Here is a 24,833-nt window from a genome sequence, read left to right as displayed (position 1 = left end):
TGTGTCTTCTGCACCCCTCGTCTATCAGCTGGGCCTTCAAGACCCTGCTCAGCACCGCCTCGCCCAGGAAGTCTACCAGGTTTCTGCTAGGCACAGACGACCGGTCTCTCTGGGTGCCTTTGTAGCACTGTGTAGATCTTTCTCGGGTCTTGTTCACCTTTGTATCCCCCCGGTATAAACCGAGTCTAGTGCCCGCCTGCAGCCTGCTCTCCGGCAGGTTCAAGCGGACCTGGGAACTCTCCTGCCACACTATTCCCAACCAGAAATTCGTTAGGCTTTTTTCCAAACTGGTGGTCGCAGAGATGGTATCTGCCTCCCAGTAACAGGAAGTTTACCGGGGCCGGAGTCCAGGGTGTCGTGGAGTGACAGTCGGCCCGCCCGTACTTCCTAGCCCTCCCAACACTGGTCGGGACGCCCCACACCCCCAGCCCCGCCAGAGAACCGCGGAGGGAGTGGGAGAGGAGGCCAGCCCGCAGGGTCCGGAAAGCCCCGCGCCAGGCCAAGCAAATGGGCTCAGTGATGGCCGAGCAGGGCGGAGCTGCCCGCACCTGGGAAAATGGAGGCAGCACCGGGGCAGTGAGTGGCCTGGTGGTGCAGGCGGGAGCCGCGTGGGCATCCACCCCCCGAACAGAGCTGTGCCAGGGATCACTCACAGTGCTGTGCCAGGTCGGGCGCTCGCTCTGTCTCTGGTTTGTTGCCTTCCGTGTTCTCGGCGCTGCCGCCTCGGGCTGTTCAGTCGCGGCGCCGCTCGGGCGCTCCCAGGAATCTTCTTTAATGCCGGCCTGAAACCTCGAATCCTGAATAGGGCAGCTGGCCGCCTTCAGTGCGGCCCCAGCCTCCGGGATCCTGGCTGCATCCACAGCAGCCCTGGTGCCGTGTTCCCTGTTTCAAGACTCGCTTTTGCAGCTAAGAATCAGTTCTTTTCCTGCTCCACACTTCAAAGCTGTTGCCTGTAAATGAGGCAGCCTCTCCTGCCGGGGGCAAAGTGGCGTTGAGCCCCCACGACCGGCCAGCAGCAGCAGTCCTCCCTTAAGAGATGGCCAGAGGAAGGTCCACAAGTTTCCCGACTGCCTGAGGCCCAGTGGCCACCTTTTCCACCTCAGCTACTCCGCGCCAGCCGCCGCAGTCACCGCCATCTTGAAACCCCCAGCATCTGCATTTTAATAGGATGCCCAGATGACTGACATGCACATCACAGTTAGAGACATACTTCCCTAAAGGATACAAAACAGATGTAAACAAAGGCCACACTGACTCTAAGAGCTGTCGGTTGTGGACTCTGAGCTGGAGGTGCTTCTGTAAATGCATCGACACTCAGAAATCCCATCCTTCCTAGTGATCACTCTTTCTGTTATCAGTGATCATTTGACAGCTAAACACTTTAATGCTGAAGGCACGAGTCATCAGAAACATTTATCAAACAGTGGAAAAATGGAATTTCATATATATTTCTGAATTTTGTATCTGTGTATCTCAGATTACCCACGACAGCCCCAATTTTATGTAATTTTAATTTTTTCAAGAGAACGCCTTATTAAATACAGATACTGTGTATTTTTTTCTTATATAAATTCATATATTAGAAAAAAATGCCTCAACACTAAAAATGCCTTCATATATGAGGATACATCAAAAAATTTGTGGAAGATAGAATGCAAAGATAATAAGAATTTTTCTATGAGCTTTTTGAAGACCGCTTATAAACACATATGAAGGTGGCTCCTGACCTACCAGAGGGGCATTCATTCATCAGCAGGGGTTGCTTGTCCTAGGTTCTGTGGATATGCTGATGAACCAGACAGGAAGACTCTGCTCTTGTGGTCCTTACCATTCTACCAGGGAGAAGCAGTTAATTAAAAAACAACCAAATAAATAATAACATTCGATAGCAGCAAGTGATAAGAAAAACCAGGATATAATAGAAAGTGACTGGAGGTGGTCAAGAAAGGCCTCTCTGAGAAGGTGACTCTTGATCTGAGATCTGTAGTCATGCAGAGGTTTGGGCAATAGCGTCAAGGCAGAGGAAGCTGCAAGTGCAAAGGTCTTAAAGTGGGAATGAGGTTGGTGAGTTGGAGGAACATCGCTGGAGCATAGTGAGCAGGAAGAAATGAGGTGGGAGAGATACAGGGCCAGGAGGTCTTTTTGGGCCCTGAGATCTTTGGTGAGGATTTGAATTTTATTCTCAGAGGAACAGGAAGGCGCTCTGGGTTGAGTTTTGAATAGTGGTTACGGATCTACATGACTGCATCGCATTCTCTTTTCTGCCCACCTCCTTGGACTTGTGGTCCTTGGGGTACACTTTAAAAATTGCTGAGCAGAGCTAGGGATGAACCTGTGGTCATGGATATACGAATCTCTATAAAGCCATTGCCTATGTTTCATGGGCAAAATTCTTGATCCAGCTGGACTAACCCATCACAGATGACCTGCAGAGACAGGGGGATGGATTTTAGCCATCCTGTGCCTTGCTTACCCTGTTTTTAAACTTACTTTCTAAAAGATGCAGTGCACCTATTCCTGTCTGCCTTTAGCTGAACCAAAAAAAGCTATCTTATCATAACCAGGATCTTTTTCAGCACATCTCTCAGTTTTCTGGGAGGCATTCTTTCTTCAAATGATTAGGGCTTGGCTGGCCATTTGTCCTGTAAAGTGTTAAAGGAACAAGGTAGTGTCTGGCCAGAATCCACCAAATATCTGCTTGGGGCTTGTCCCTCTGAGCACTCAGAGCTCAGCTTCCGTCCCAGCATAACCACACACTGGTTCTGGGTGTTACCAACTTCCTCATTCTGTGCATTGATGTCATCCTCACAGGTAACCTCTGAGTCACCTCACTAGCCAGACTCCTGTCACATGCTAATTGAGCTGGTCTTTATCTTGTTCTAGTTCTGAGAGTTTAGCAATCTTTTGAATATTTCCTGAATCTGATCAACAGTGGTTTCAACTACCACCTCCTATAAAAGCAGAATTTGCTATAGGGTTGTGGCTATGAGGCAAGCTGAGACCTTTGGTGATAGGCCAGCAGAGAGCAGACCAGGACATGGTAGAGGAGAAAACAACATGATTTCAGCTTTGACCTCTCTCCCTAAGGTTACTGTGTCCAATAAAGCATGGAATTCAGGCCATTAACATCATAAGGGTATCATCTAGTGGAGGGTCATAACTGTGTGTTATGACACACAGACACAGAAGCAGATAGACTCGTACAATGAACTCCCATGTGTCTACCACTAAATTTCCACAGCCGTTAACATTCTGCCTTTCTTATTTCATCCATCCTTCCCATACATGCATCTCATTCCTACGCCATTCTGTGGGTTCGTTCTGGATTCTCTGATACAACAGTCATTTAGACTATCCAGCCTTCTGGAATTTTCATCTGAAAGATGCCAGGAAGATTTGTAGTCAGAGTACCAGATTTTAAGCCCTTTCTTTCTCATTATCTCTTTTTTACTTTGGAGGTTTTGTCAACTATTTATCTTGAGCAGGAACTATATAAACTAAAAATAAGCTGGAGGTTTTACAGTAAAGTTCTTTGTAGGCACCAGAAAGATTTCATAGGCATGGCTGTGCGGCCATCATTCATAGCACACATGGGGAGGTCAGATGGCTGGAAGGTGACAAGAACACAGGGTTTTGGAGTCAGACAGAGCTGGAGTCAAATCTCAGCTTTAACAACTTCCAGCTGCATGACCCTGGTCAGGTTTCTTAGCCTTTCTGAACATAGTCCCCTCACCTGTAAAACGGAAATGATAATTCCTACCTCAGAAAGTCCCTGTGAAGATTAAACGAGTTAGATGCATGGTGAGCACTCAGTGAGTGCCTGGAATATAGTCGGTGGTCAGTCCGTAGAAGATGTTATTATGATCCATTCATTTCTATAATAGTGATCTTCACTATGCAGTGGCTGAATCAGGGTAGCTCTTAAGTTATCTTTATGGATTTTTTTCCCCAGATCCATTTGAACTTATTACTCATATATTTCCTCTAACACCTCACATGTTTTAAGAACAGTTCTGAAGGGTAAGATGCCACATGCCCAGTGAAGGGCAGGCTGTGATTGTCACAGGACACTTTGGAAGTATCCTGTGTTGAATTTCCCTGGGCCCAGAAAACTCTATGCTATTCATAGTAAATTAGGCAGCTGAACTTAAAAAAAAAAAAAAGAAAAAAAAGTCAGCAGAGACTTGCTTGCCAAGTTTTTATGTTTCTATATTTGACTAAAGTCAGACAAGTCTGCAACCAAATGAGGTCTCTAAGCTCAGGCAGGACAAGTGCAGCCATTTTTCTGTGTGTGTGTTGGTCAGAGCCAGATTCTGGAGCCAGACTGCTTGAGTTGGAAGCCTGGCTCTTCTCTTTCTTACCTGGGTCATCTTGGGCCATTGTGCCTCCACTTCTCTTTTGTAAAACAGTATCTATACCAAAGGATTTGTTGTGAGAAGTAAAAGAAATAATCAATGTAAAGCATTCAGAACCATGCCTGGCATGTAGTAAGTTCTCAGTAAGTGTTAGCTATTGTTGTTAACATCACAGAGGTAGTGGGGTAAATCTGTGCCACAGAACATTTACTAGGTTCAGTCTCCAGGGACTGAGCAGTCTCTCATTCACTCTTCATTCAGTCTGCAAATGTTTATGGGTCTCGTACCATGCCAAGCAGAGCACTGTTCTAACTTCTGAGGACATAGTGGTGAACAAAACAGTAAAAAAATCACTGCCCGAGGAATTAGCATTTTAATATCCTTTCAGGGATGGTGACCACTGATTCTGAGCCTTTGCTGTTCAGAACAAGTGTACTAGATATTTATCCCTGAACGCTTGTAACTAGCCACTGCTTGATTTGTGTCGCCTCATTCCGCTTTCATTGCTCCTTTTTGTTGTGCATGACAATTATGTGCCATTTCCTGTTTTAAGTTGAATAAGAGCTGGTCCTTGTCCACAAGAGTCTATGGCATAGTGCCAGCAGTGGGTAAGTGGCACAGTACAGTGAAGTATGTGCTCTGATCAGGAGAAGCACGGAGTGTTGTGGGAGCGGGGCGGGGGGGGCGAGGGCATCAAATTAAAATGGTGGAGTTGGAGAAAGTGTCCTGGAGAAGGTGGACTCTGAAAGAGTTATTTCGATAGAGTTAGCTCCAGAGGAGGGTAGGTGCAGTGAGGGATGGGTGGGGATGATGCGATTAGGGAAGGATGGGGCTTTGGAGGCAGAGAGAGCAGGTGGAGCAGGCATGGAGGCCTGAAGCTGCCTGAATATTTGAGGAATTACAAATGGGTCATTAGTACAGTTGCAGCAGAGAATGGAGTTGAGGGGAGTGGAGGAGGAGGCGTGGGTGAGGTACACTGAGGTATGAGCTAGATAATGAAAGGCCCCAAGTGCATTGCTCAGGAGTTTGAACTTGCTCCTGAAGATCTTGGGGGACCAGGAAAGAATTTGAAGTTTGAGAGTGATGGAGACATGATAAGATGCTATGTTAGAATCACTGCTTTGCCAGCAGTCTGGAGCATGATTTGAAGGAGAGCCTCAAGGAAAGCAGGGAGACCAGCTGTCCCCATAAGAAAGCATAAAAGCCTGAACAGACAGTGGCAAGGAGGTGGTAGAGATGGGTCAGAATTCGAAAAGTATGAAGAAGGATGTGTGGACACTGCAGGGCTTGGTGAATGACTGTGGGGTGGGAAGTCAGGGGTTTGAGATTGTTGAAACCATAAACCAGTGCAGGTTAAGAGAGGGGCAAGTTGTCTTCACTCCATCATGACTTCTTGTATCATTGTAAAAAGCCAAACCAGGGCAGATGTGGCATGCTAGATGCACACTGTGGTTGGCAAGGGGGCTTACGGGCTTTCTGCTCCCAGAGACCTTTTGGAATACGGTGGTCATCTGTTTTAACTCAAAAGTCAGTCAGTGTTGCCTCACACAATGCCAGCCGAGCGGATCACTGCATCGTCCAGCTCAGTGGCTCATTCCTTCATTTTGTTGATTTAATATTTATTGAGTTTCCACTCAGTGCTCTCATGAGCTTACATTTTGATGGGAGTAGGTGGATGAAGATGGAATCATGCACTAAAGTAAACTGAGCAGATAACTTTCAGTTAGAGGTGAGTCCTTTTTAAAAATTAAAACAAAGTGAGAGAGAGGGCCTGGGTGGGTGGGTTGGGGGCAGTGACTTTGGATACAGTAGTCAGGGAAGGCCCTGTGAGGAGGTGACCCAGGAGCTTAGACCTGAATGGCCCAGGGAAGAGCATTCCAGAGAAGGGCCCTGAGGTAGGAACTAGTTTGGTTACCAGCCTTGTTTAAGCCCCATCTCTCAGCTGGGTTACTGCAATAGCCCCCCGTCCAGCTGGTCTCCCTGCTTTCCCTCTTGCTGTGCTGTTATGCAGATGGCAGCTGGAGCAACCCTTCCAAAAGTGTGAGTGACATCCTCTCCTCAGAATCCTCCAGAGCTTCCCATGTCACAATGAGTAAAAGCCAAAGTGCATACAATGGCAGCAATGTCCTCCCCAATCCGATGCACCTTTTTCCTCTCTAATCATGTCTTCTACTCCCTTCCGTCTTGCTCCCTCTGCTCCAGCCACACCAACCTCCTTCCTGCTACCCAAACATGTCAAACATGCCCCACCTCATGACAGGGACTTCATGGCATGTCTCTCACATCAGGTCTTGGCTCGTATGTTGAGGGTTCCCAAGAACATGCACATATTTGAAGATTTGCTAGGAGGATGGCTATGGTTTGAATGTACCCTCCAAATTTCATGAGTTAGAAACTTAATCCTCAAATGTATGTGTTCATTGGAGGTGGCACCTTTGGGAGGTAATTAGGATTAGATAAGGTCATCAGGGTGGGGCCCCCATGATGGGACTGGTGGCTTTATAAGGAGAGGAAGAGAGACCTGAGCTAGCAAGCTTGCTGTGTCTTAACATGTGATGGTTTTGCCATGTTATGATATAGCAAGAAGGCCCTCGCCAGATGCTGGTGCCATGCTCTTGGACTTTCCAGCCTCTAGAACTGTAAGAAATAAATCTCTTTTCTTTGTAAATTACCCGGTCTGTGGTATTCTGTTATAGCAACAGAAAGTGTACTAACACACAGACTCATAGGACCAGCATATAGTTGTATTTGGAGTTATTTTCTATTACAGTGAAAAGATACCAAGAAAATCAGCAAAGGAAAAAAGCACATGGGGCAAAGTCCGGAGGAAACCAGACACAGGCTTCTAATGGTCCCCTTCCAGAGGAGTCACAAAGAACATGCTTCCTTCCCCCATTAATGAGTTGTGACAACAAATGTGAAACATTATCTATCAGGGAAGCTCATCAGACACTCGGTGCCTGAGATTTATTGGCAGCTGGTCATGTAGGCAGTCTCTGCCTGGCACATACCAAAATCCCAGACTCCCAGAAGGAAAGCAGGTCTTCAGCATATAACACATTTTTGCACAAGCAGTTTAGGCACCATGAGCAGTTCATATCAGGAAATGGTAGAACCCTCCAAAATCTAAGTTCCTGGATGCCCACAAAGGGCCTGACCTTGCAAGCAGGCCTTTCTAAGGAGAGCAGTGTCAGGCCTGTGAGGTTAACTCTTTCCTGCACAGCTCGGAGAGCGCCTTCGCAGTGAGACCTTCTTTCATCATCCAATTTAAAATAGCAACACCAGCACCAGCACCCCCTGCCCTTCACTCCTGTTTTATTTTTCTCCGTCACACTCATCGCTGTCCAACAAACTATATAATCTACATATTTGATTGTGTAGTGCCTGTGTCTTCCCTTAAAATGTCAGCTTCATGAGGGCGGGGAGTTTTTCCTGCTTTGTTTCCCAACAAAGCCCCAGCCCCTAGGCCAGTACTTGGTACGTGGCAGGTCCTTATGTGATGGATGAGTGAGTGAATACTTAAAAACAAGAAAGCGTGGCACATGTGGCCAGAACAAAGTGAGCCATGTAAAAAAGAGGTAGGAAATACAGTTGATGAGCAGACAGGGTCAGAGCATACAGGGACCTTGTGGGCCTCAGGAAAGGATTTAGATAAACATATTTCTTAAGTGTCATGACCACCAGAGTTTCCCAAACCAGATCTTTAGCAGTTTCTCAACTTCATCTCATCCCCCACTTTCCTCAGAGCCAAGTGTCTGTCCTTCATTCTTTTCTTTTTAGTATACAGGAGGATTCAGAGTCTTATCATGTGCCCTATAACACTCCATGCTTCCCTGCCCTAGAGTTTATCACAATTGTAATATTTAATAATTTGTATAATTAAGTTAATATCTGAATAATCCATTAATCTGAAAATTTCTTTGTACTGGTAGGTTATGGGGGAAAACCCGAATAATTTCTCACTGAAAGAGTAACTTTCAGAGGCCAATAAGAAAACCCCAGAGCAGATACTTTTAGGAACCAAGAGGGTTTCATCTATGTGCTCTCTTGTTTTCTCTTCTTACTTGGTTTTATGTAAAAGACACAGGGAAATCACTCTGTGTGTGTGTGTGTGTGTGTGTGTGTGTGTGTGTGTGTGTGTGTGTGAGAGAGAGAAAAACTTGGACCTTTGAATGAGTTTACTGTTTATTTTTGGCCCCCTAGCCAAAAATGTCAGCTCACGAATGCAGGGATTATTGGCTGTTTTGTTTACTCCGGTGTCTAGATAATTGCCTAGTACATAGTAGGCCTTCAGTAAATAGTTGTTGAATGAAAAACCAAATGAATAAATGAAAGAAAGAAAGAAAGAATGAATGAATGAATGAATGAATGAATGAAAAGCAGAGATGGGTTCACTTTGAACTCTGCCATTTATTAGCTTTGTGCCTTGAACAAGTCATTTAAAGCTCCAGGAACCTCAATGACCATATCATAAAAGTGAAGATAATCACATTGCTTTTGTAGGATATTTGTCAGTATTTAATGATCCACTGTCCAGGACAATGCTTTGTTTGCAGTGAGTATGGATTGTAGGTGGGCTCCCTTCTCCTTCTACATGACCCTTTAATGATTTAACATGTTGTTACAGTGGAGAGTTGTGTGAAAAAGACAATTCTAAGATAAAGTGTTCTAATGGTGACTTTTAAATAAGTTGAAATCGGTATGTAACGTTGGTTATAACAAAGCATTGTCTGTCATTCTAGATTTTTCTAACATTAAGACCCAAGGTAAGAAAATAAAGTCAAACTTTATAATGATAACTGTAAGTTGATGAAATAAACATGTAATTAACAATTTCCTCATGGTTTGAATATTATAACTGTGTAATAAATCAACTCAACAGGGAAAATTGTGTGATTTTAAACAAATTCCATATTTATTCCAGGGATTTTATTCAGTACCATGTAAATAAGTTGTTTTTAATCTAAAATTAATACTTTATTTGCGAATTTGTTTGAATAATAAAACACAGTTCTTTGGCTTCAAGTGGCTGGAAGCCAAAAACTCAAATAAACTTTATATCATACTAAAGGCTAAAAAACTTTAAAAATGAATAAATAAACTGAAATTTTCTGGCTTGTTAACATTCTATCCTCAGTGTTTAGCCCAGAACTCAACAAGTATTTGAATGAATGACTGCTGTTCTTCTCAGTGTGGATGACCCTGGCTTAGGCTAGACATACTGGGGACCTGGAACCACTACAGAGCTTTCTCTGATTCCCCAGACTAAGGCCTGGATCAGCATCTCCCCAGCTTCCCTCTATGTTTGGAGCACATGGTGCCAGGCAGCTATCAGCCTCATGATGCCCTCACTTCTGATGCTTGGCTGTGGGTATTCATTTTGTAGGAGCCCTTGGAAAAGGCCCAGCAGCTTGCAGTAGTTGGGGACCAGCTCATCCAGAGTCACCATGATGCAGTGGACTCCATCAGGCCCAGGTGTGTGGAGCTCAGGCACCTCTGTGATGACTTCATCAATGAAAATAAGAAAAAACATGACATTTTAGGAAAGTCCTTGGAGTTGCATAGACAGCTGGAGAAGGTGAGCAAAACAAGGTCATGAACATTTCTGCAAGATGCTCTGTAAAACAATTTTAATCATACTTGTCCTCTTGGCCTCATGTGAATGCCGAGAGATCAACTATTTTATGTGAAAAAGTGCTCGAGGCATTGAAAACTACAGATTCTGGATTGTAGAGGTATTGAAGGTAAAAAGTGCCCAGCCATCCCACCACATCCCATTAAAATTACCTAAAGTCCATTTCCCTCTGTGTGGAACCAGATATAAAGAGTGAGTTTGGGCCTGGCCCTATGGGGACATTTCTTGATTCCCTTTCAGGTGTACAGAGAATCAAACACTATATTTGCAAAGTCCTTCCCTCATTTAAAGGCAAGAAATTGTGAATCCTCTTAGAGAAGCTTAAGTAATAATGACCATTATACTACCCTACCATTTATTGAGCACCTACTGTGTTCCTACCAGGAGCATAATTATGTCATCTCTTTAATTCTCAAGACAACCTATGAGGAAGGTATTGATGGCTTCAGTGTACAGAGGCAGAGACTGATACTCAGCGTGGTTAAGTCAGTGGGTCTCAAAATTTAGTCTGTGAGAATCACCTAGTGAGCTGGTTATAATTACAGATTCCCTGATGCTCCATTCTGAAGACTCAGATTCAGTTGGTCTGGGATGATATCCAGGAATCAGTCAAGTGCCCAAGTGACTGTGGTATAAGTGGCGCAGGGACAATGCTGAGGAATGCTGGGATAAGTGATGGCCCAAGACCACATGTAGTGTAAATAGGAGAAGCAGATTTGAAACCATGTTTGCCATATTTCACACCCAAGCTTCTTAGGTTAGACCTTTCAGGGACAGGGGTGTGCAGACTCTGGTGCCCTTCAGAGGTGACCTCTGGGGAAGTTCCCAGTCAGCAGGAGCAGTGACTTCTGGAGCCTGCCCCGTCAGCTGTTCTCAGGCAGCATGTGGCTAATGGCCATGAGTCAGCATGCTCCATCCACAGCTGCTTCTCTCTCGTGGCTGTGGGCACCCATCCAGGCCATTTACAACATTGTGTTGCCAAAGGGATTTTACTGTCAATGAAAGACAGTTGTTCCAGAAACAAGTGGCTCAGAAGGGGCTGGTGCACATTCTGCTCTGTGTGCTGAGCTCGCTGCAGGGTCAGCTGCTGTTTTCCTAACTCCTTTTCTGCTCTGGAGATGATAGGCTGGTACTAGTGTGTGTGTGAGTGTGTGTGTGTGTGTGTGTGTCTGTGTGTGTGTGTGTCTGTGTGTGTCTGTGTGTGTGTGTGTCTGTGTGTGTGTGTGTGTCTGTGTGTGTGTCTGTGTGTCTGTGTGTGTGTCTGTGTGTCTGTGTGTGTGTCTGTGTGTCTGTGTGTGTCTGTGTGTGTCTGTGTGTCTGTGTGTGTGTGTCTGGGGAAGCAAGTAGCTGCTGTAACTCTGCAGAAGACCCCAGCTTAGTGTTTTCTGCAGAACTAGGCACGATGTGTAAAGAGAAAGTTTTCATGGTATATATCAAAGCCTGATTGCATATTATTTTGAAAATCTGAAAATGTAGGAAGGAGGAGGAAAAAAATTGCTCATGAACACTACACATTCTACTACTTTCCATCTCCACACAATGGTAATCATTAATTTTAAAATATCTTTATTAGTTTTTGTTGTTCTAAACATAGTACATATTCAGTGTAGGTAATTTAGGAAAACAATAAAGACAAGCATTTAAGTTGCCTGTAATTTTCCCACTTAGAGATAACCACTCTGCAATGTGCCCTTTTGATCTTTGTCCTTTGTATAGTCATTTTACGTTGCCCTTGAGGGCAGGTGGTGAATAGAAATGCAGACATACTTGCACTGGAAGCTAAATAAATATTCAGGCAGCACAAGGGCCCCCTGTATTTCTGTTTAAGTGTCTCAGTGGAGTTCAAAAGGTCAAGGAAAACAAATCTTTTTAAAAATTGTATTGTTAGAATTCATCACCTATCTGATTTCATCCCAGCACCCAAAAAATTTGAGTATTGCTGTTCTGAGTTACAAAGCTTTGCACTCTTGGATGCTTCCTTAGGAAAGACAAATGCCAGTAAATGCAAATGTAGATCACCTGGAAATCCAAAGAAGAAAGTGGAAGTGGAATTTTTGTCAAAAGGGATATCCCCTCCCCCAGGAAGGCATATAGGAGCCAGGTCTAATGCCTCATTAATTGCTGTGTGTTTTTGTAACCAATTAGGATGTAAAACAAATGGCCTAGCAGGTAAACCTGAAAAGCCATACATTACATTTGTCTATGGTTAAGACCAACCTTAGAAATATTTAACTCTCTCCCCCTGGAGATGTAGCAATTACTGTCAGTGGAAATGAGAAGAATGTTTATACTATTCATTTTACTGACTTCCCTGAGAAACGGACAGATGTAAAATTGGTTTGGGCTTGTCTACCTCATAGTTTTGTTTACAATGGGTAGATCCCTAAACTTTATGCTGTCCCATGACAATTTCCCACTGTCTCAGAATCCTTGTAGATCCTTACAAGCTTGACATCCTGAGGACTGTGGTTGAGTCGTGGCCAGGCTAACTGCACAGGGCACTGTTTCTTTTCTAAAGGTCAGCCAGTGGTGTGAAGCGGGAATCTACCTCTTGGCTTCTCAAGCTGTAGACAAGTGCCAGTCTCGAGAAGGGGTTGACATTGCCTTGAATGACATTGAGACATTCCTGGGCACAGCCAAGGAGTATCAGCTGCTCAGCCCCAAGGAGTTTTACAACCAGTTTGAGTTGATACTCACCCTTGATGTAAAGGTAATATTTCTGGGTCATTCTGATCCTGTGGTTGGGAAAGGGATGGGGGAGGGGGGACTTTGCCTCTTGCCAATGAAAGTCCTCACAGGCAGTACTGAGTGGGCTAACCAGTTCTTGAGTGCTTTGGGCAGCCTCTTAGTCTCCTAGCCTGAACATCCGGGCAAAGTGACCCTTCATGGTCTGACTCAAGTATTAACTTCAATCATTCATTTCTCTGCAGTTACTTTTGAGCATCTCTGATGTATCGCACACTGTGCTGAGTGCTGAGGACACAATGATGAGCAGAAATAGGCATGTTTCCATCCCTCATGGAGCTTGCAGTTTAGTGGGAGAGGCTGACATTAATAAAATAATCACACAAAAATGTGTTGCAAGCTGAGATAAGCACTCTGAAGGAGGGATTCAGTGTCCTATTGAGCATGTGACAGAGGAACTCAACCTGGACTGGGGTCAGGGAAGGCTCCTAGGAAGTGTCAGTTGAGCGAAGACGTGGAGAATGAGTAGAATGAGTAGAGAAGATGGGGAAGATGTTCCTTTCCAGACAGAAGGAACAGCATGTGCAAAGGCCTCAAGGCTGGAGGGAGCCTGGCACAAGTGCAGAACCAAGGGTCAGGGTGGCCAGAGTCTAGAGAGCAAGGGAAGCCTGTTTGGCGTAAGGCTAGAGAGCGGCAGATGAGGTTGGGCTTTGTGGGCCACATTGAGGAGTTTGGTCTTTATTCTAAGAGGAGTGGGAATCCATTGAAGGATTGAAGCAGGGGAATAACTTGACTGGATTTACATTTTGAGAGGAGCACTCTTCCATGAAGCCAACAGGGTTTTAGATGCACACCTTCCTCTGAGATCCACGTCACCCAGTTGTACCTCTGTTTTAGGGGCTTCTTTACCTCTTGTGAATAATGGACCCTTTCAAGAGTCTGACTCAAATAGTTTCAGGGTTCTGCCACTCAGAGTGATTAAAAGGGGTTTGATATAGGCTCTGTTTACAAAGACATGGGCAGGATTTAGGGATGCCATCAGGGGATGATGCATCACCTTGGGGCTGGCAAGAAACAAGGATCAGTTACCATTCCTAAGCCCGAGGGCCCAGGGAGCCCAGGAAGAGCTAGAGCTGTGACTGTAAGAGAGGGCGGCCAGGAGGAACTGTGGCCTTGGGTACAGGAACGCAGTCACTGGTGGGGCAATAGGTACCCCTAATTTTCTCTCTCCCTTTCTCTGATTTCCTGGTGGTGCTTCTCATTGGCCAAAGCCAACTGAAAGCCCATGGGCTCATCTGATGGAGTCTGTAGAGGTCAGTTTCCCACAGCACAGAGCAGGGCAGAGAGTATGTAGTGGAGGAACAAACAGGGAATATTCAGCATATGTAAGTTTTTGTAGGTAATTTTATAAGTAATCCATGGACTCAGGCCAAGAATCTTTGCTTTAATATGACATGAATCACACTGCATTCTAGTTTTTTTATTTTTAATGTCTCTCTTGCTTATTACCCTGGGAGCTCCTCAAGGGCAGGCCTGTGCCTCATACTGCTCTGTGTCCCCATGTGCCTGGCCTGTGGCTGGTGTCCAGTCTATGCTTGTTGAACAAGTGGGCAGGCAGGGTGGCAGAATGGGCTGAGAACAGCAGGGGCAGCTCAGTGTGAAGCTTTACCTTAGTGATGTTTTTTCCCTGACTCTTCCCAGCAAGTTTTGGCCGTGAGGTATGATCTCAAGGTGGGGTGGGGGTGGGGGTGGGGAGGCCACCTTCCCTCAGCACAGGGACTCTTCTACTTCCCTGCAGAGGAGACAAAGAGAAGGCCCATCTGGTGTATCTACTACATTGCTGATGCTGTATCAGTAGCCCCAGGTCAAATTTCTAAGGCAGAGCAGTCTCAACCTGCTCCAACTCCACTGGCTTATCAAAGAAGTGTCACAGGTCAACCAGGGAAACTTGTGGCTTCAGCTGCAGTGCTGACCAACTTGAGCAAAACCCCACCACTACCCCCCAGAAATAGGTAAAACTTAGCACCATCTCTGGGAAATGTGGGTGAAGGGAAGGATTGGAAGAAAAATAGTAATAAATCCTGTATGTAAAATAGACCAAAATATCCCCAAAGTCCATCTTTTCTTCATTTGGTTTGGAGTAAAATTTTAGGTTGTAAGATTTAAACATACTATTGTATCAAAGAGTAGTTTTGTCCACTAGGAACTAATGGCTTTTTTGTTAGCATTGGTACTCTGTACAAATAGAAATATTCCTAGATATATGTTGGGTTGGTATAGACATATGACAGTTGAAAGGGCCTAGAAGCAATGAAACCGTAGTGTCAGCGGGCACACCTAGCACCAAGATCTTGGTTTCTAATACCGTTCTCCAATGAAAGAAGCCAGGGCTCCTTGGAGAAATGGCTGCTTCTAGGACTGGGGCAGTGCAATATGATCCTGGAGCATCCTGTCATGCTAGAAAGTAAGGAAGTGCTAAAAACCAAAACAAAATAACACACCACAATGATGGGACATAGGAGCCAATCGAAAGAGCTCTTGATGGCCAACGATGGAACAATTTGAATGCCAAAATTTATAAAGTAGATTTGGATTGCAACCCAAAGTATAAAATAGATATCCTTGAATCTATAATGATAGAAATAAATGATGGAATAAATAAATAAATGGGGGAAAGGAAACTAATCTCCTATGCAGAATAATTCTAAATTATTTGTGTAGATGCTCTACCTCAAGAAGGGGGAACATAACTCCCCCACTCCTTAAGTTTGAGCTGCATATAGCAACTTGCTTCCAAAGAGTATGAGAAGGGGGAAATAAAAGCGTAACCTTACAGTGAGAAACCGAACAAATATCACCTGACCCAGGTGATCCAGGCCACCATTGACAGTGGATGTCATGTAGATAATATGTACCCTGGATAGGATGTAGTGAAAATGGCAATTACCTCTGTGCTTTTCCTCCCAAAACCCGTATCCCTAGTCTAATTATGAGAAAAACATTAGAAAAATTCCAATTGAAGGACATTCTACAAAATGCCAGACCAATACTCTTCAAAACAGTCAATGTCTTTTCACATCTAGCCTGACTCGTGGAATTCTCTGTTTGAGACACCAAGAACTCGAATTTAGCTGGTGAAACCCGCAGTTTCCCACATCATCTTGGTTCTCTGACCAGGAACCCTGCAATTTTCCTGTAACATCTTGGTGTATTGGCTGGGATACAAAAAGGAGAGGCTGCCTCGTTTACAGGCAACAGCTTTGAAGTGTGGAGCAGGAAAAGAACTGTTTCTTAGCTGCAATGGCCAGCTGCCCTATTCAGGATTTGAGGTTTCAGGCCAGCATAAAAGAAGATTCCTGGGAGCACCTGAGCCGCGCTGCGGGACCGAGTGAGCAGCCCGAGGCGGCGGCGGCCGAGGACGGGGACGCATAAAAGAAGATTCCTGGGAGCACCCGAGCCGCGCCGCGGGACAGAGTGAGCAGCCCGAGGCGGCGGCGGCCAAGGACGGGGACGGCGACGACGCGGAGGCAGAGAGGGAGCCGCCCAGCCCAGCCCAGCCCCATGAGTGACCCCTGGCCCGGCCCTGCTCGGGGGGCGGATGCCCGCCCAGCTTCCACCTGCCTGGCTTCCGCCTGCCCCACCGGGCCACTCACCGGCCCTGTGGCTGCCTCCATTTTCTCAGGTGGTGGCAACTCCGACCCGGCTTGGCCAGACCTGTCCTCCTTGCCCGGCTCGGCTCCTCACTGAGCCTTCCCACTTGCTTGCCCCGGTGTGGGGCTTTCCAGGACCTGCGGGCCAGCCTCCCCTCCCACTCCCTCCGCGGTTCTCTGGTGGGACTGGTGGCGTGGGGTGTCCCTGGCCAGTGTCGGGAGGGCAAGGAAGTAGGGGCTGGGCCGACTGTCACTCCACCGCACCCTGGGCTCCGGCCCTCGGTAAACTTCCTGTTACCGGGAGGCAGATACCATCTCTGCGGCCACCAGTTCGGAAAAACGCCTAACCGATCTCTGGTTAGGAATAGTGTGGTCGGAGTGTTCCGGAGTTCACTTGAACCTGCCAGAGAGCTGACTGCAGGAGGGCACCGGAGTCCGTCCATGCCGGGGGGATTCAAAGGTGAACCGTGTGCTGCGGGCTCCTCCCCCGAGGAGCTCACGCTCTGGTGTGGGAGATAAGACAAGTACACAAATAACCGCGATACCAGGAGGAAGATGATAAGACCCGAGAAAGATCTACACAGTGCTACAAAGGCACCCAGAGTGACCGGTCGTCTGAGCCTAGCAGAAACCTGGTAGACTTCCTGGGCGAGGAGGTGCCGAGCAGGGTCTTGAAGGCCCAGCTGATAGACGAGGGGACGAGGGTTGCAGAAGACACGTCCCAGCCCAGCCCAGTGCGCACACAGCGGGGAGATGCCTGGCTAGGGAGGCGGAGACTTGGCAGAAAACACACACCCTGCAGGGCCGCCACTGCGAGATCCAGCAGCCCAGCCTAGTGTGCACAGAGTGGGGAGACGTCCGGCCAGGGAGGCGGAGACTCGACAGAAACCACACACACTGTGGGGCTGCCACTGCGTGATCCAGCAGTCTGGGCCAGAGCACATGGAGCAGGGAGAAGTCCTGCATGGGAAGTGGAAGCTCAGCAGAGACCACACACCCTGCGGTTTCGCCCCGTGATCCAGCAGCCCAGCAGAGTCCAAGCTGACCAGAGAGGTGGCTCCCTGGAGAGGCCCAAGACTCGAGGCAACCACACACACAAGGCACTAGAGGTCACCTGAGCAGTCATGGAGGTAGCCACACCAAATTGGCAACCACAGCAACATCTTAGTTAGTCAATAGTCTCAAACCGGTGGACTGTGAAACCCCCTGCCACAATGAATAAACATCAAAAAAAAGATACCAGAAATACAAAAAATCAAAAAAGTACACCACCAAAAGTTAATAAATCTCAAACTCTAGATCCTATAGAACAAGAAGCCCTTGAAATGACTGACAAGGAATTTCGAGTGATAATTCTAAGGAAACTGAATGAGATACAAGAAAACTCAGCTAGACATCATGATGAAATGAGGAAAAGTATACAGGATCTGAAAGAGGAAATATACAAGGAAATCAATGTCCTGAAAAAAAATGTAGCAGAACTTGCAGAACTAAAGAAGTTATTCAGCGAAATAAAAACCACAACGGAGAGTTTAACCAGCAGGCTTGTCGAAGTTGAAGAGAGAACCTCTGAACTTGAAGATGGGCTATTTGAAATAACACAAGCAGACAAAAAGAAAGAAAAAAGAATCAAAGACATTGAAGAAAATCTGAGAGAGATATCAGACAACCTTAAGCGCTCAAATATCCGAGTCATGGGTATTCCAGAAGGGGAGGAAAATGGAGATTGCATTGAAAACATATTCAACAAAATAGTGGCAGAAAACTTCCCAGGTATAGGAAAAATCATAGATCTTCAGATCCAGGAAGCTCAACGATCTCCAAACGTATTCAACCCAAAAAGGCCTTCTCCAAGACATGTCATAGTCAAATTGGCAAAACTCAGAGACAAAGAGAGAATCTTAAAAGCTGCAAGAGAGAAGTGTCAAATCACCTATAAGGGAGCCCCAATCAGGTTAACATCAGACTTTTCATCACAAACCCTAAAAGCTAGAAAGGAATGGGATGATATTTTCAAAATACTAAAAGACAGAGATTGCCAGCCAAGAATACTCTAACCTGCAAGGCTATCCTTCCGAAATGAAGGACAAATAGTATATTTCTCAGACAAATAAAAACTGCGGGAGTTCACTACCACACGACCACCCTTACAAGAAATCCTCAAGGGAGTACTGGGTTTGGTTCCTGAAAAATAACTACCACTGCCATAAAAAGCCAAGAAAAATCAAAACCAACTAGTATAATAAAAATGGCATTCATGAAGAGAAAACAAGCTAACAAAAACACTATCTACAACCTAAGGAACCAACAAACACAGAAACCAAATAGTAAATCAGAAAGAAAGGAACAAAAGACACCTAAGACAACCAAACAACCAATAAGATGCTAGAAATAAATCAACACCTTTCAATAACAACTCTTAATGTAAAAGGCTTAAATTCCCCAATCAAAAAACACAGACTGGCTGACTGGATTAAAAAGGAGGACCCAACTATATGCTGCCTACAAGAGACCCACCTCACCCATAAAGATTCACACAGACTAAGAGTGAAAGGATGGAAAAAGATTTACCATGCAAACAGAAAAGAAAAACGAGCTGGAGTAGCTATTCTTATATCTGACAAAATAGACTTTAAACTAAAAACCATAAAAAGAGACAATGAGGGACATTACTTAATGATAAAAGGACTGATGCATCAAGAAGACATAATAATCATAAATATGTGCGCACCCAATGTTGGAGCAGCCAGATTTATAAAACAAACTCTATTAGACCTAAAGAAGGAAATAGACACTAATACCATAATAGCAGGGGACCTGAACACCCCACTGTCAATATTAGACAGATCATCTAGGCAAAGAATCAGTAGAGAAACACAAGATCTAAACAAGACTCTAGACCAATTGGAATTGGCAGATATCTACAGAACATTCCATCCAACAACCTCAGAATATTCATTCTTCTCATCAGCACATGGATCATTCTCCAGGATAGATCACATATTAGGTCACAAATCAAGTCTCAACAAATTCAAAAAAATTGGAATTATCCCATGTACTTTCTCAGACCAGAATGGATTAAAACTAGAAATTAATAACAAACGAAACTCTGGAAACTATACAAACACATGGAAATTAAACAGCATTCTACTTAATGACATATGGGTCCAAGAAGAAGCCAAGCAGGAAATCAAAAAATTTATTGAAACTAATGAAAATAATGATACATCATACCAAAACCTGTCGGATACTGCAAAAGCAGTATTAAGGGGGTAATTTATTGCATTAAATGCTCACCTCAGAAGAATGGAAAGATGGCAAGTGAACAACCTAACACTTCACCTTAAAGAACTAGAAAAACAAAAACTATCAAAACCCAAAGTTGGCAAATGGAAAGAAATCATTAAGATCATAGCAGAACTCAATGAAATTGAAACCCAAAAAACAACACAAAAGATCAATGAATCAAAAAGTTGGTTTTTTGAAAAGATAAATAAAATTGACAAACCATTAGCATGGCTAACAAAAAAAGAAGAGAGAAGATTCAAATAACAAAAATTAGAAATGAAAACGGCGATATTACAACTGATTCATCTGAAATACAAGGAATCATTCGAGACTATTATAAAAAACTATATGCCAACAAATTTGAAAATCTGGAGGAAATGGATAAATTTCTGGACACACACAAACTACTAAAACTGAACCATGAAGATGGAGAAAATTTGAACAGACCAATAACAATAAAGGAGATTGAAGCTGTTATCAGAAGGCTCCCAACAAAGAAAAGCCCAGGACCAGATGGATTCACAGCAGTATTTTACCAAACATTCAAAGAGGAATTGACACCGATTCCTTATAAACTATTCCAAAAGATAGAAACAGACGCAAATCTCCCAAACTCATTCTATGAAGCAAACATCATCCTGATACCAAAACCAGGTAAAGATATAACCAAAAAAGAAAACTACAGGCCGATATCCTTGATGAATATAGATGCAAAAATCCTCACTAAAATACGAGCAAACAGAACACAGCGACACATATGTAAAATTATCCACCACGATCAAGTGGGAGTCATCCAGGGATGCAAGGTTGGTTCAACATACGCAAATCAGTAAATGTGATACACTATATTAATAAACTCAAACACAAGGACCATATGATCATCTCTATAGATGCTGAAAAAGCATTTGATAAAATTCAGCACTCATTCATGACAAAGACCCTCTATAAGTTAGGTATAGAGGGAAAGAATCTCCACATAATTAAAGCCGTATATGACAAACCCACTGCCAATATCATCCTGAATGGGGAAAAGCTGCAAGCTTTTCCTTTAAGAACAGGCACTAGACAAGGATGCCCACTCTTACCACTCCTATTCAACATAGTGCGGGAAGTACTAGCCAGAGCAATCAGAGAAGAGAAGGAAATAAAGGGCATCCAGATTGGAAAAGATGAAGTCAAACTGTCCCTGTTTGCAGATGACATGATCCTATATATCAAACAGCCTAAAACCTCTACCAAAAAACTCTTGGAATTGATAAATGATTTCAGCACAGTAGCAGGATACAAAATCAACACACAAAAATCAGTAGCATTTCCTTTCTCCAATAGTGAACATGCAGAACGAGAAATCAAGTAAGCTTGCCCATTTACAATAGCCACCAAAAAAATAAAATACTTAGGAATTGAGTTAACCAAGGAGGTGAAAAATCTCTATAACGAGAACTACAAACCACTGCTGAGAGAAATTAGAGAGGATACAAGAAGATGGAAAGATATCCCATGCTCTTGGATTGGAAGAATCAACATGGTGAAAATGTCCATACTACTCAAAGTGATATACAAATTCAATGCAATCCCCATCAAAATTCCAAAGACATTTTTCTCAGAAATGGAAAGAACTATCCAGACATTTATATGGAATAATAAAAGACCACGCGTAGCTAAAGCAATGCTGAGCAAAAAAAATAAAGCTGGAGGCATAACACTACCTGATTTTAAGCTATACTACAAAGCTATAATAACCAAAACAGCATGGTACTGGCATAAAAACAGACACACTGATCAATGGAATAGAATAGAGAATCCAGAAATCAATCCACACACTTACTGCCATCTGATCTTTGACAAAGGCACCAAGCCTGTTCACTGGGAAAGGGACTGCCTCTTCAGCAAATGGTGCTGGCATAACTGGATATCCATATGCAGGAAAATGAAACTAGACCCATACCTCTCACCATATACTAAAATCAACTCAAAATGGATTAAGGATTTAAATATACATCCTGAAACAATAAAACTTCTTAAAGAAAACACAGGAGAAATACTTCAGGAAATAGGACTGGGCACAGACTTCATGAATACTACCCCAAAAGCACGGGCAACCAAAGGAAAAATAAACAAATGGGATTATATCAAACTAAAAAGCTTCTGCACAGCAAAAGAAACAATTAACAGAGTTAAAAGACAACCAACAGAGTGGGAGAAAATATTTGCAAAATATACATCTGACAAAGGATTAATATCCCGAATATATAAGGAACTCAAACAACTTTACAAGAAAAAAACAAGCAACCCAATTAAAAAATGGGCAAAAGAGCTAAGTAGGCATTTCTCTAAGGAAGATATACAAATGGCCAACAGACATATGAAAAAATGCTCAACATCACTCAGCGTCCGGGAAATGCAAATCAAAACCACACTGAGATACCATCTAACCCCAGTTAGGATGGCTAAAATCCAAAAGACTCTGAACAATAAATGCTGGCGAGGTTGCGGAGAAAAAGGAACTCTCATACATTGTTGGTGGGACTGCAAAATGGTGCAGCCTCTATGGAAAATGGTATGGAGGTTCCTCAAACAATTGCAGATAGATCTACCATACGACCCAGCTATCCCACTGCTGGGAATATACCCAGAGGAATGGAAATCATCAAGTCGAAGGTATACCTGTTCCCCAATGTTCATCGCAGCACTCTTTACAATAGCCAAGAGTTGGAACCAGCCCAAATGTCCATCATCAGATGAGTGGATACGGAAAATGTGGTACATCTACACAATGGAATACTACTCAGCTATAAAAACGAATGAAATACTGCCATTTGCAACAACATGGATGGACCTTGAGAGAATTATATTAAGTGAAACGAGTCAGGCACAGAAAGAGAAATACCACATGTTCTCACTTATTGGTGGGAGCTAAAAATTAATATATAAATTCACACACACACACACACACACACACACACACACACACAAAAAAAAACGGGGGGGGAGGGAAGAAGATATAACAACCACAATTACTTGAAGTTGATACGACAAGCAAACAGAAAGGACATTGTTGGGTGGGAGGAGGAGAGGGAGGAGAGGGAGGAGGGAGGGAGGTTTTGGTAAGGGGCAACAATAATCAACCACAATGTACATCGACAAAATAAAATTAAAAAAAAAAAACAGTCAATGTCATAAAAAACAAGGAAAATTTGAGAAATTGTCACAGCCAATAGGAGTCGAAGAAGACATGACAGCTGGATGTAACGTGGTATCCTGGGGAAGAAAAGTACATTTGGTAAAAAACTAAGTGTTGACTTTGTTTAACAATAAAGTATCAATATTGGTTCATTAACTGTAACAAATGTACTAATATAAAATATCAACAACAGGGAAATCTGGGTATGGGGTATATGGGAACTCTACTGCTTTTCAACTTTGTTGGAGATCTAAAACTACAATAAAAAATAAAATTTATTTTTTAAAAACTGTATTCTATGTCTAAAGAATTGAATCTGTTACACTGAAGGCATAGTGACTATCAAAACTACATCAGAAATTAAACTGTTGTTCTTACAGCAGCCACCCTGTCACTGTCTGAAGCTCTTAAATGTTTCGTCCTAATACATTGCTATTGTGCTACCCTCTTAGTGCTGCTGTGATTCTTCTCCCTCATTCCCTTCCACCATGTAGTCCAGAGAGTGAAACAGTCTCAGTAGCAAACAGAAAATTTCAATTCTTCAGATATTCATTGGGCACCCAGTTTGTGCACTGCTCTGTTCTGGGAATACAATAATGTAAGTCACAGTCCTTGCCATCAAATGGGATTTATATCAAACTAAAAAGTTTCTGTCCAGCAAAATAAACAGTTAACAAATCGAAGAGACAACCTACAGAATGGGAGAAATATTTGAAAACTATGCATCTGACAAGGGATCAATATCCAGAATAGACAAGGAACCCAAACAACTTAACAGTAAAAAAACAAGTAACCCAATTTAAAAATGTGCAAAGGAGCTGAATAGGCATTCCTCAAAGGAAGATGTACAAGTGGCCAACAGACACATGGAAAAATGCTCAACGTCGCTAAGCACCAGGGAAATGCATATCAAACCCATATTGAGATATCACCTCAGGCCAGTTAGACTGGCTAGTATCAAAAAGACAGAGAATAACAAATGCTGGTGAGGATGCAGAGAAAGGGGAATCCTCCTACACTGTTGGTGGGATCAGTGCAGCCATCATGGAAAACAGTATGGAGTTTCCTCAAACAATTACAGATAGAACTGCCATACAATCCAGCAATCCCACTGCTGGGTACATTCTCAAAGGAATGAAAATCATCATCTTGAAGGGATACCTGCACTCCCGTGTTTATCACACCTCTGTTTACAATAGCTAAGAATTAGAACCAATGTACATGTCCATTGATGGACGACTGGATAAGGACAATGTGGCATATATACACAATGGAATACTACTCAGCCATAAAAAGGAATGAAATTCTGCCATTTGCAGCAACATGGATGAACTTAGAGAAAATTGTGTTAAGTGAAATAAGCCACGCACAGAAAGAGAAATACCACATGTCTTCACTCATAAGTGGGAGCTGAAAAGAAAGAAAGATACAACAATCACAATAATTCATTTAACTTTCATAAGGACAGAACAGAACTGAGGACGCCAGAGTTGGGAAAGGGGATGGGGGAGGGCAGATTATGGAGAAATTGGTAAAGGGCCACGAGAAATGTTTATACTGTGTAGTGATAAAATAAAACAAAATAATGAATTTTTAAAAAACAAAGTTTCAGTGGAACACAGTTATAGCCATCAGTTATTCGTTATCTAAAGCTACATTTATGCTACAACAGCAGAATTCAGTAGTTGCAGATGGTCTGCAAAGCTTAAAGTATTTACAATTTGGTCCTTTACAGAAAAAGATTGCTGACCCTTGATCTAGACCAGCACCGTCCAATAGAAATATAGTGCAAGTTACATATGTAATTTCAGATTTTCTAATAGCCGTATTTTAAAACATGAAAAGAAACAGGTGAAATCAATTTTAATGTTTTATTTAACCTCTATCCAAAATTTTATTTAAATATATAGTCAGTATAAAAATTAATAAAATATTTTACGTTCTTTTTCCATACTGAATTTTCAAAATCCAGTGTGTACTTTATACTTATAGCACATCTCAGTTTAGACTAGCTGCATTGCAGGTGCTCAACAGCC

At 43.5% G+C, this 24,833-nt stretch overlaps 1 protein-coding gene across 6 annotated transcripts in view; it reads left to right on the top strand.

The window, feature by feature from the left end:
- The window catches only part of MCF2L2 (MCF.2 cell line derived transforming sequence-like 2), a 232,239-nt gene that overhangs the window by 103,452 nt on the left and 103,954 nt on the right, over positions 1-24,833 (top strand). For 5 of the 6 annotated variants that reach the window (XM_063078277.1, XM_063078315.1, XM_063078308.1 and 2 more), the window contains exons 11-12: positions 9,742-9,933; positions 12,509-12,700. In XM_063078277.1, coding sequence (XP_062934347.1) covers positions 9,742-9,933; positions 12,509-12,700 — 384 coding nt within the window. The remainder of the gene's footprint in view (positions 1-9,741; positions 9,934-12,508; positions 12,701-24,833) is intronic. The other variant, XM_063078295.1, reaches the window with a different exon arrangement.

Source organism: Cynocephalus volans, chromosome 1 (assembly GCF_027409185.1).
Source record: "Cynocephalus volans isolate mCynVol1 chromosome 1, mCynVol1.pri, whole genome shotgun sequence".
NCBI lineage: Eukaryota > Metazoa > Chordata > Mammalia > Dermoptera > Cynocephalidae > Cynocephalus > Cynocephalus volans.
This window is presented reverse-complemented; position numbering and strand designations above follow the sequence as displayed.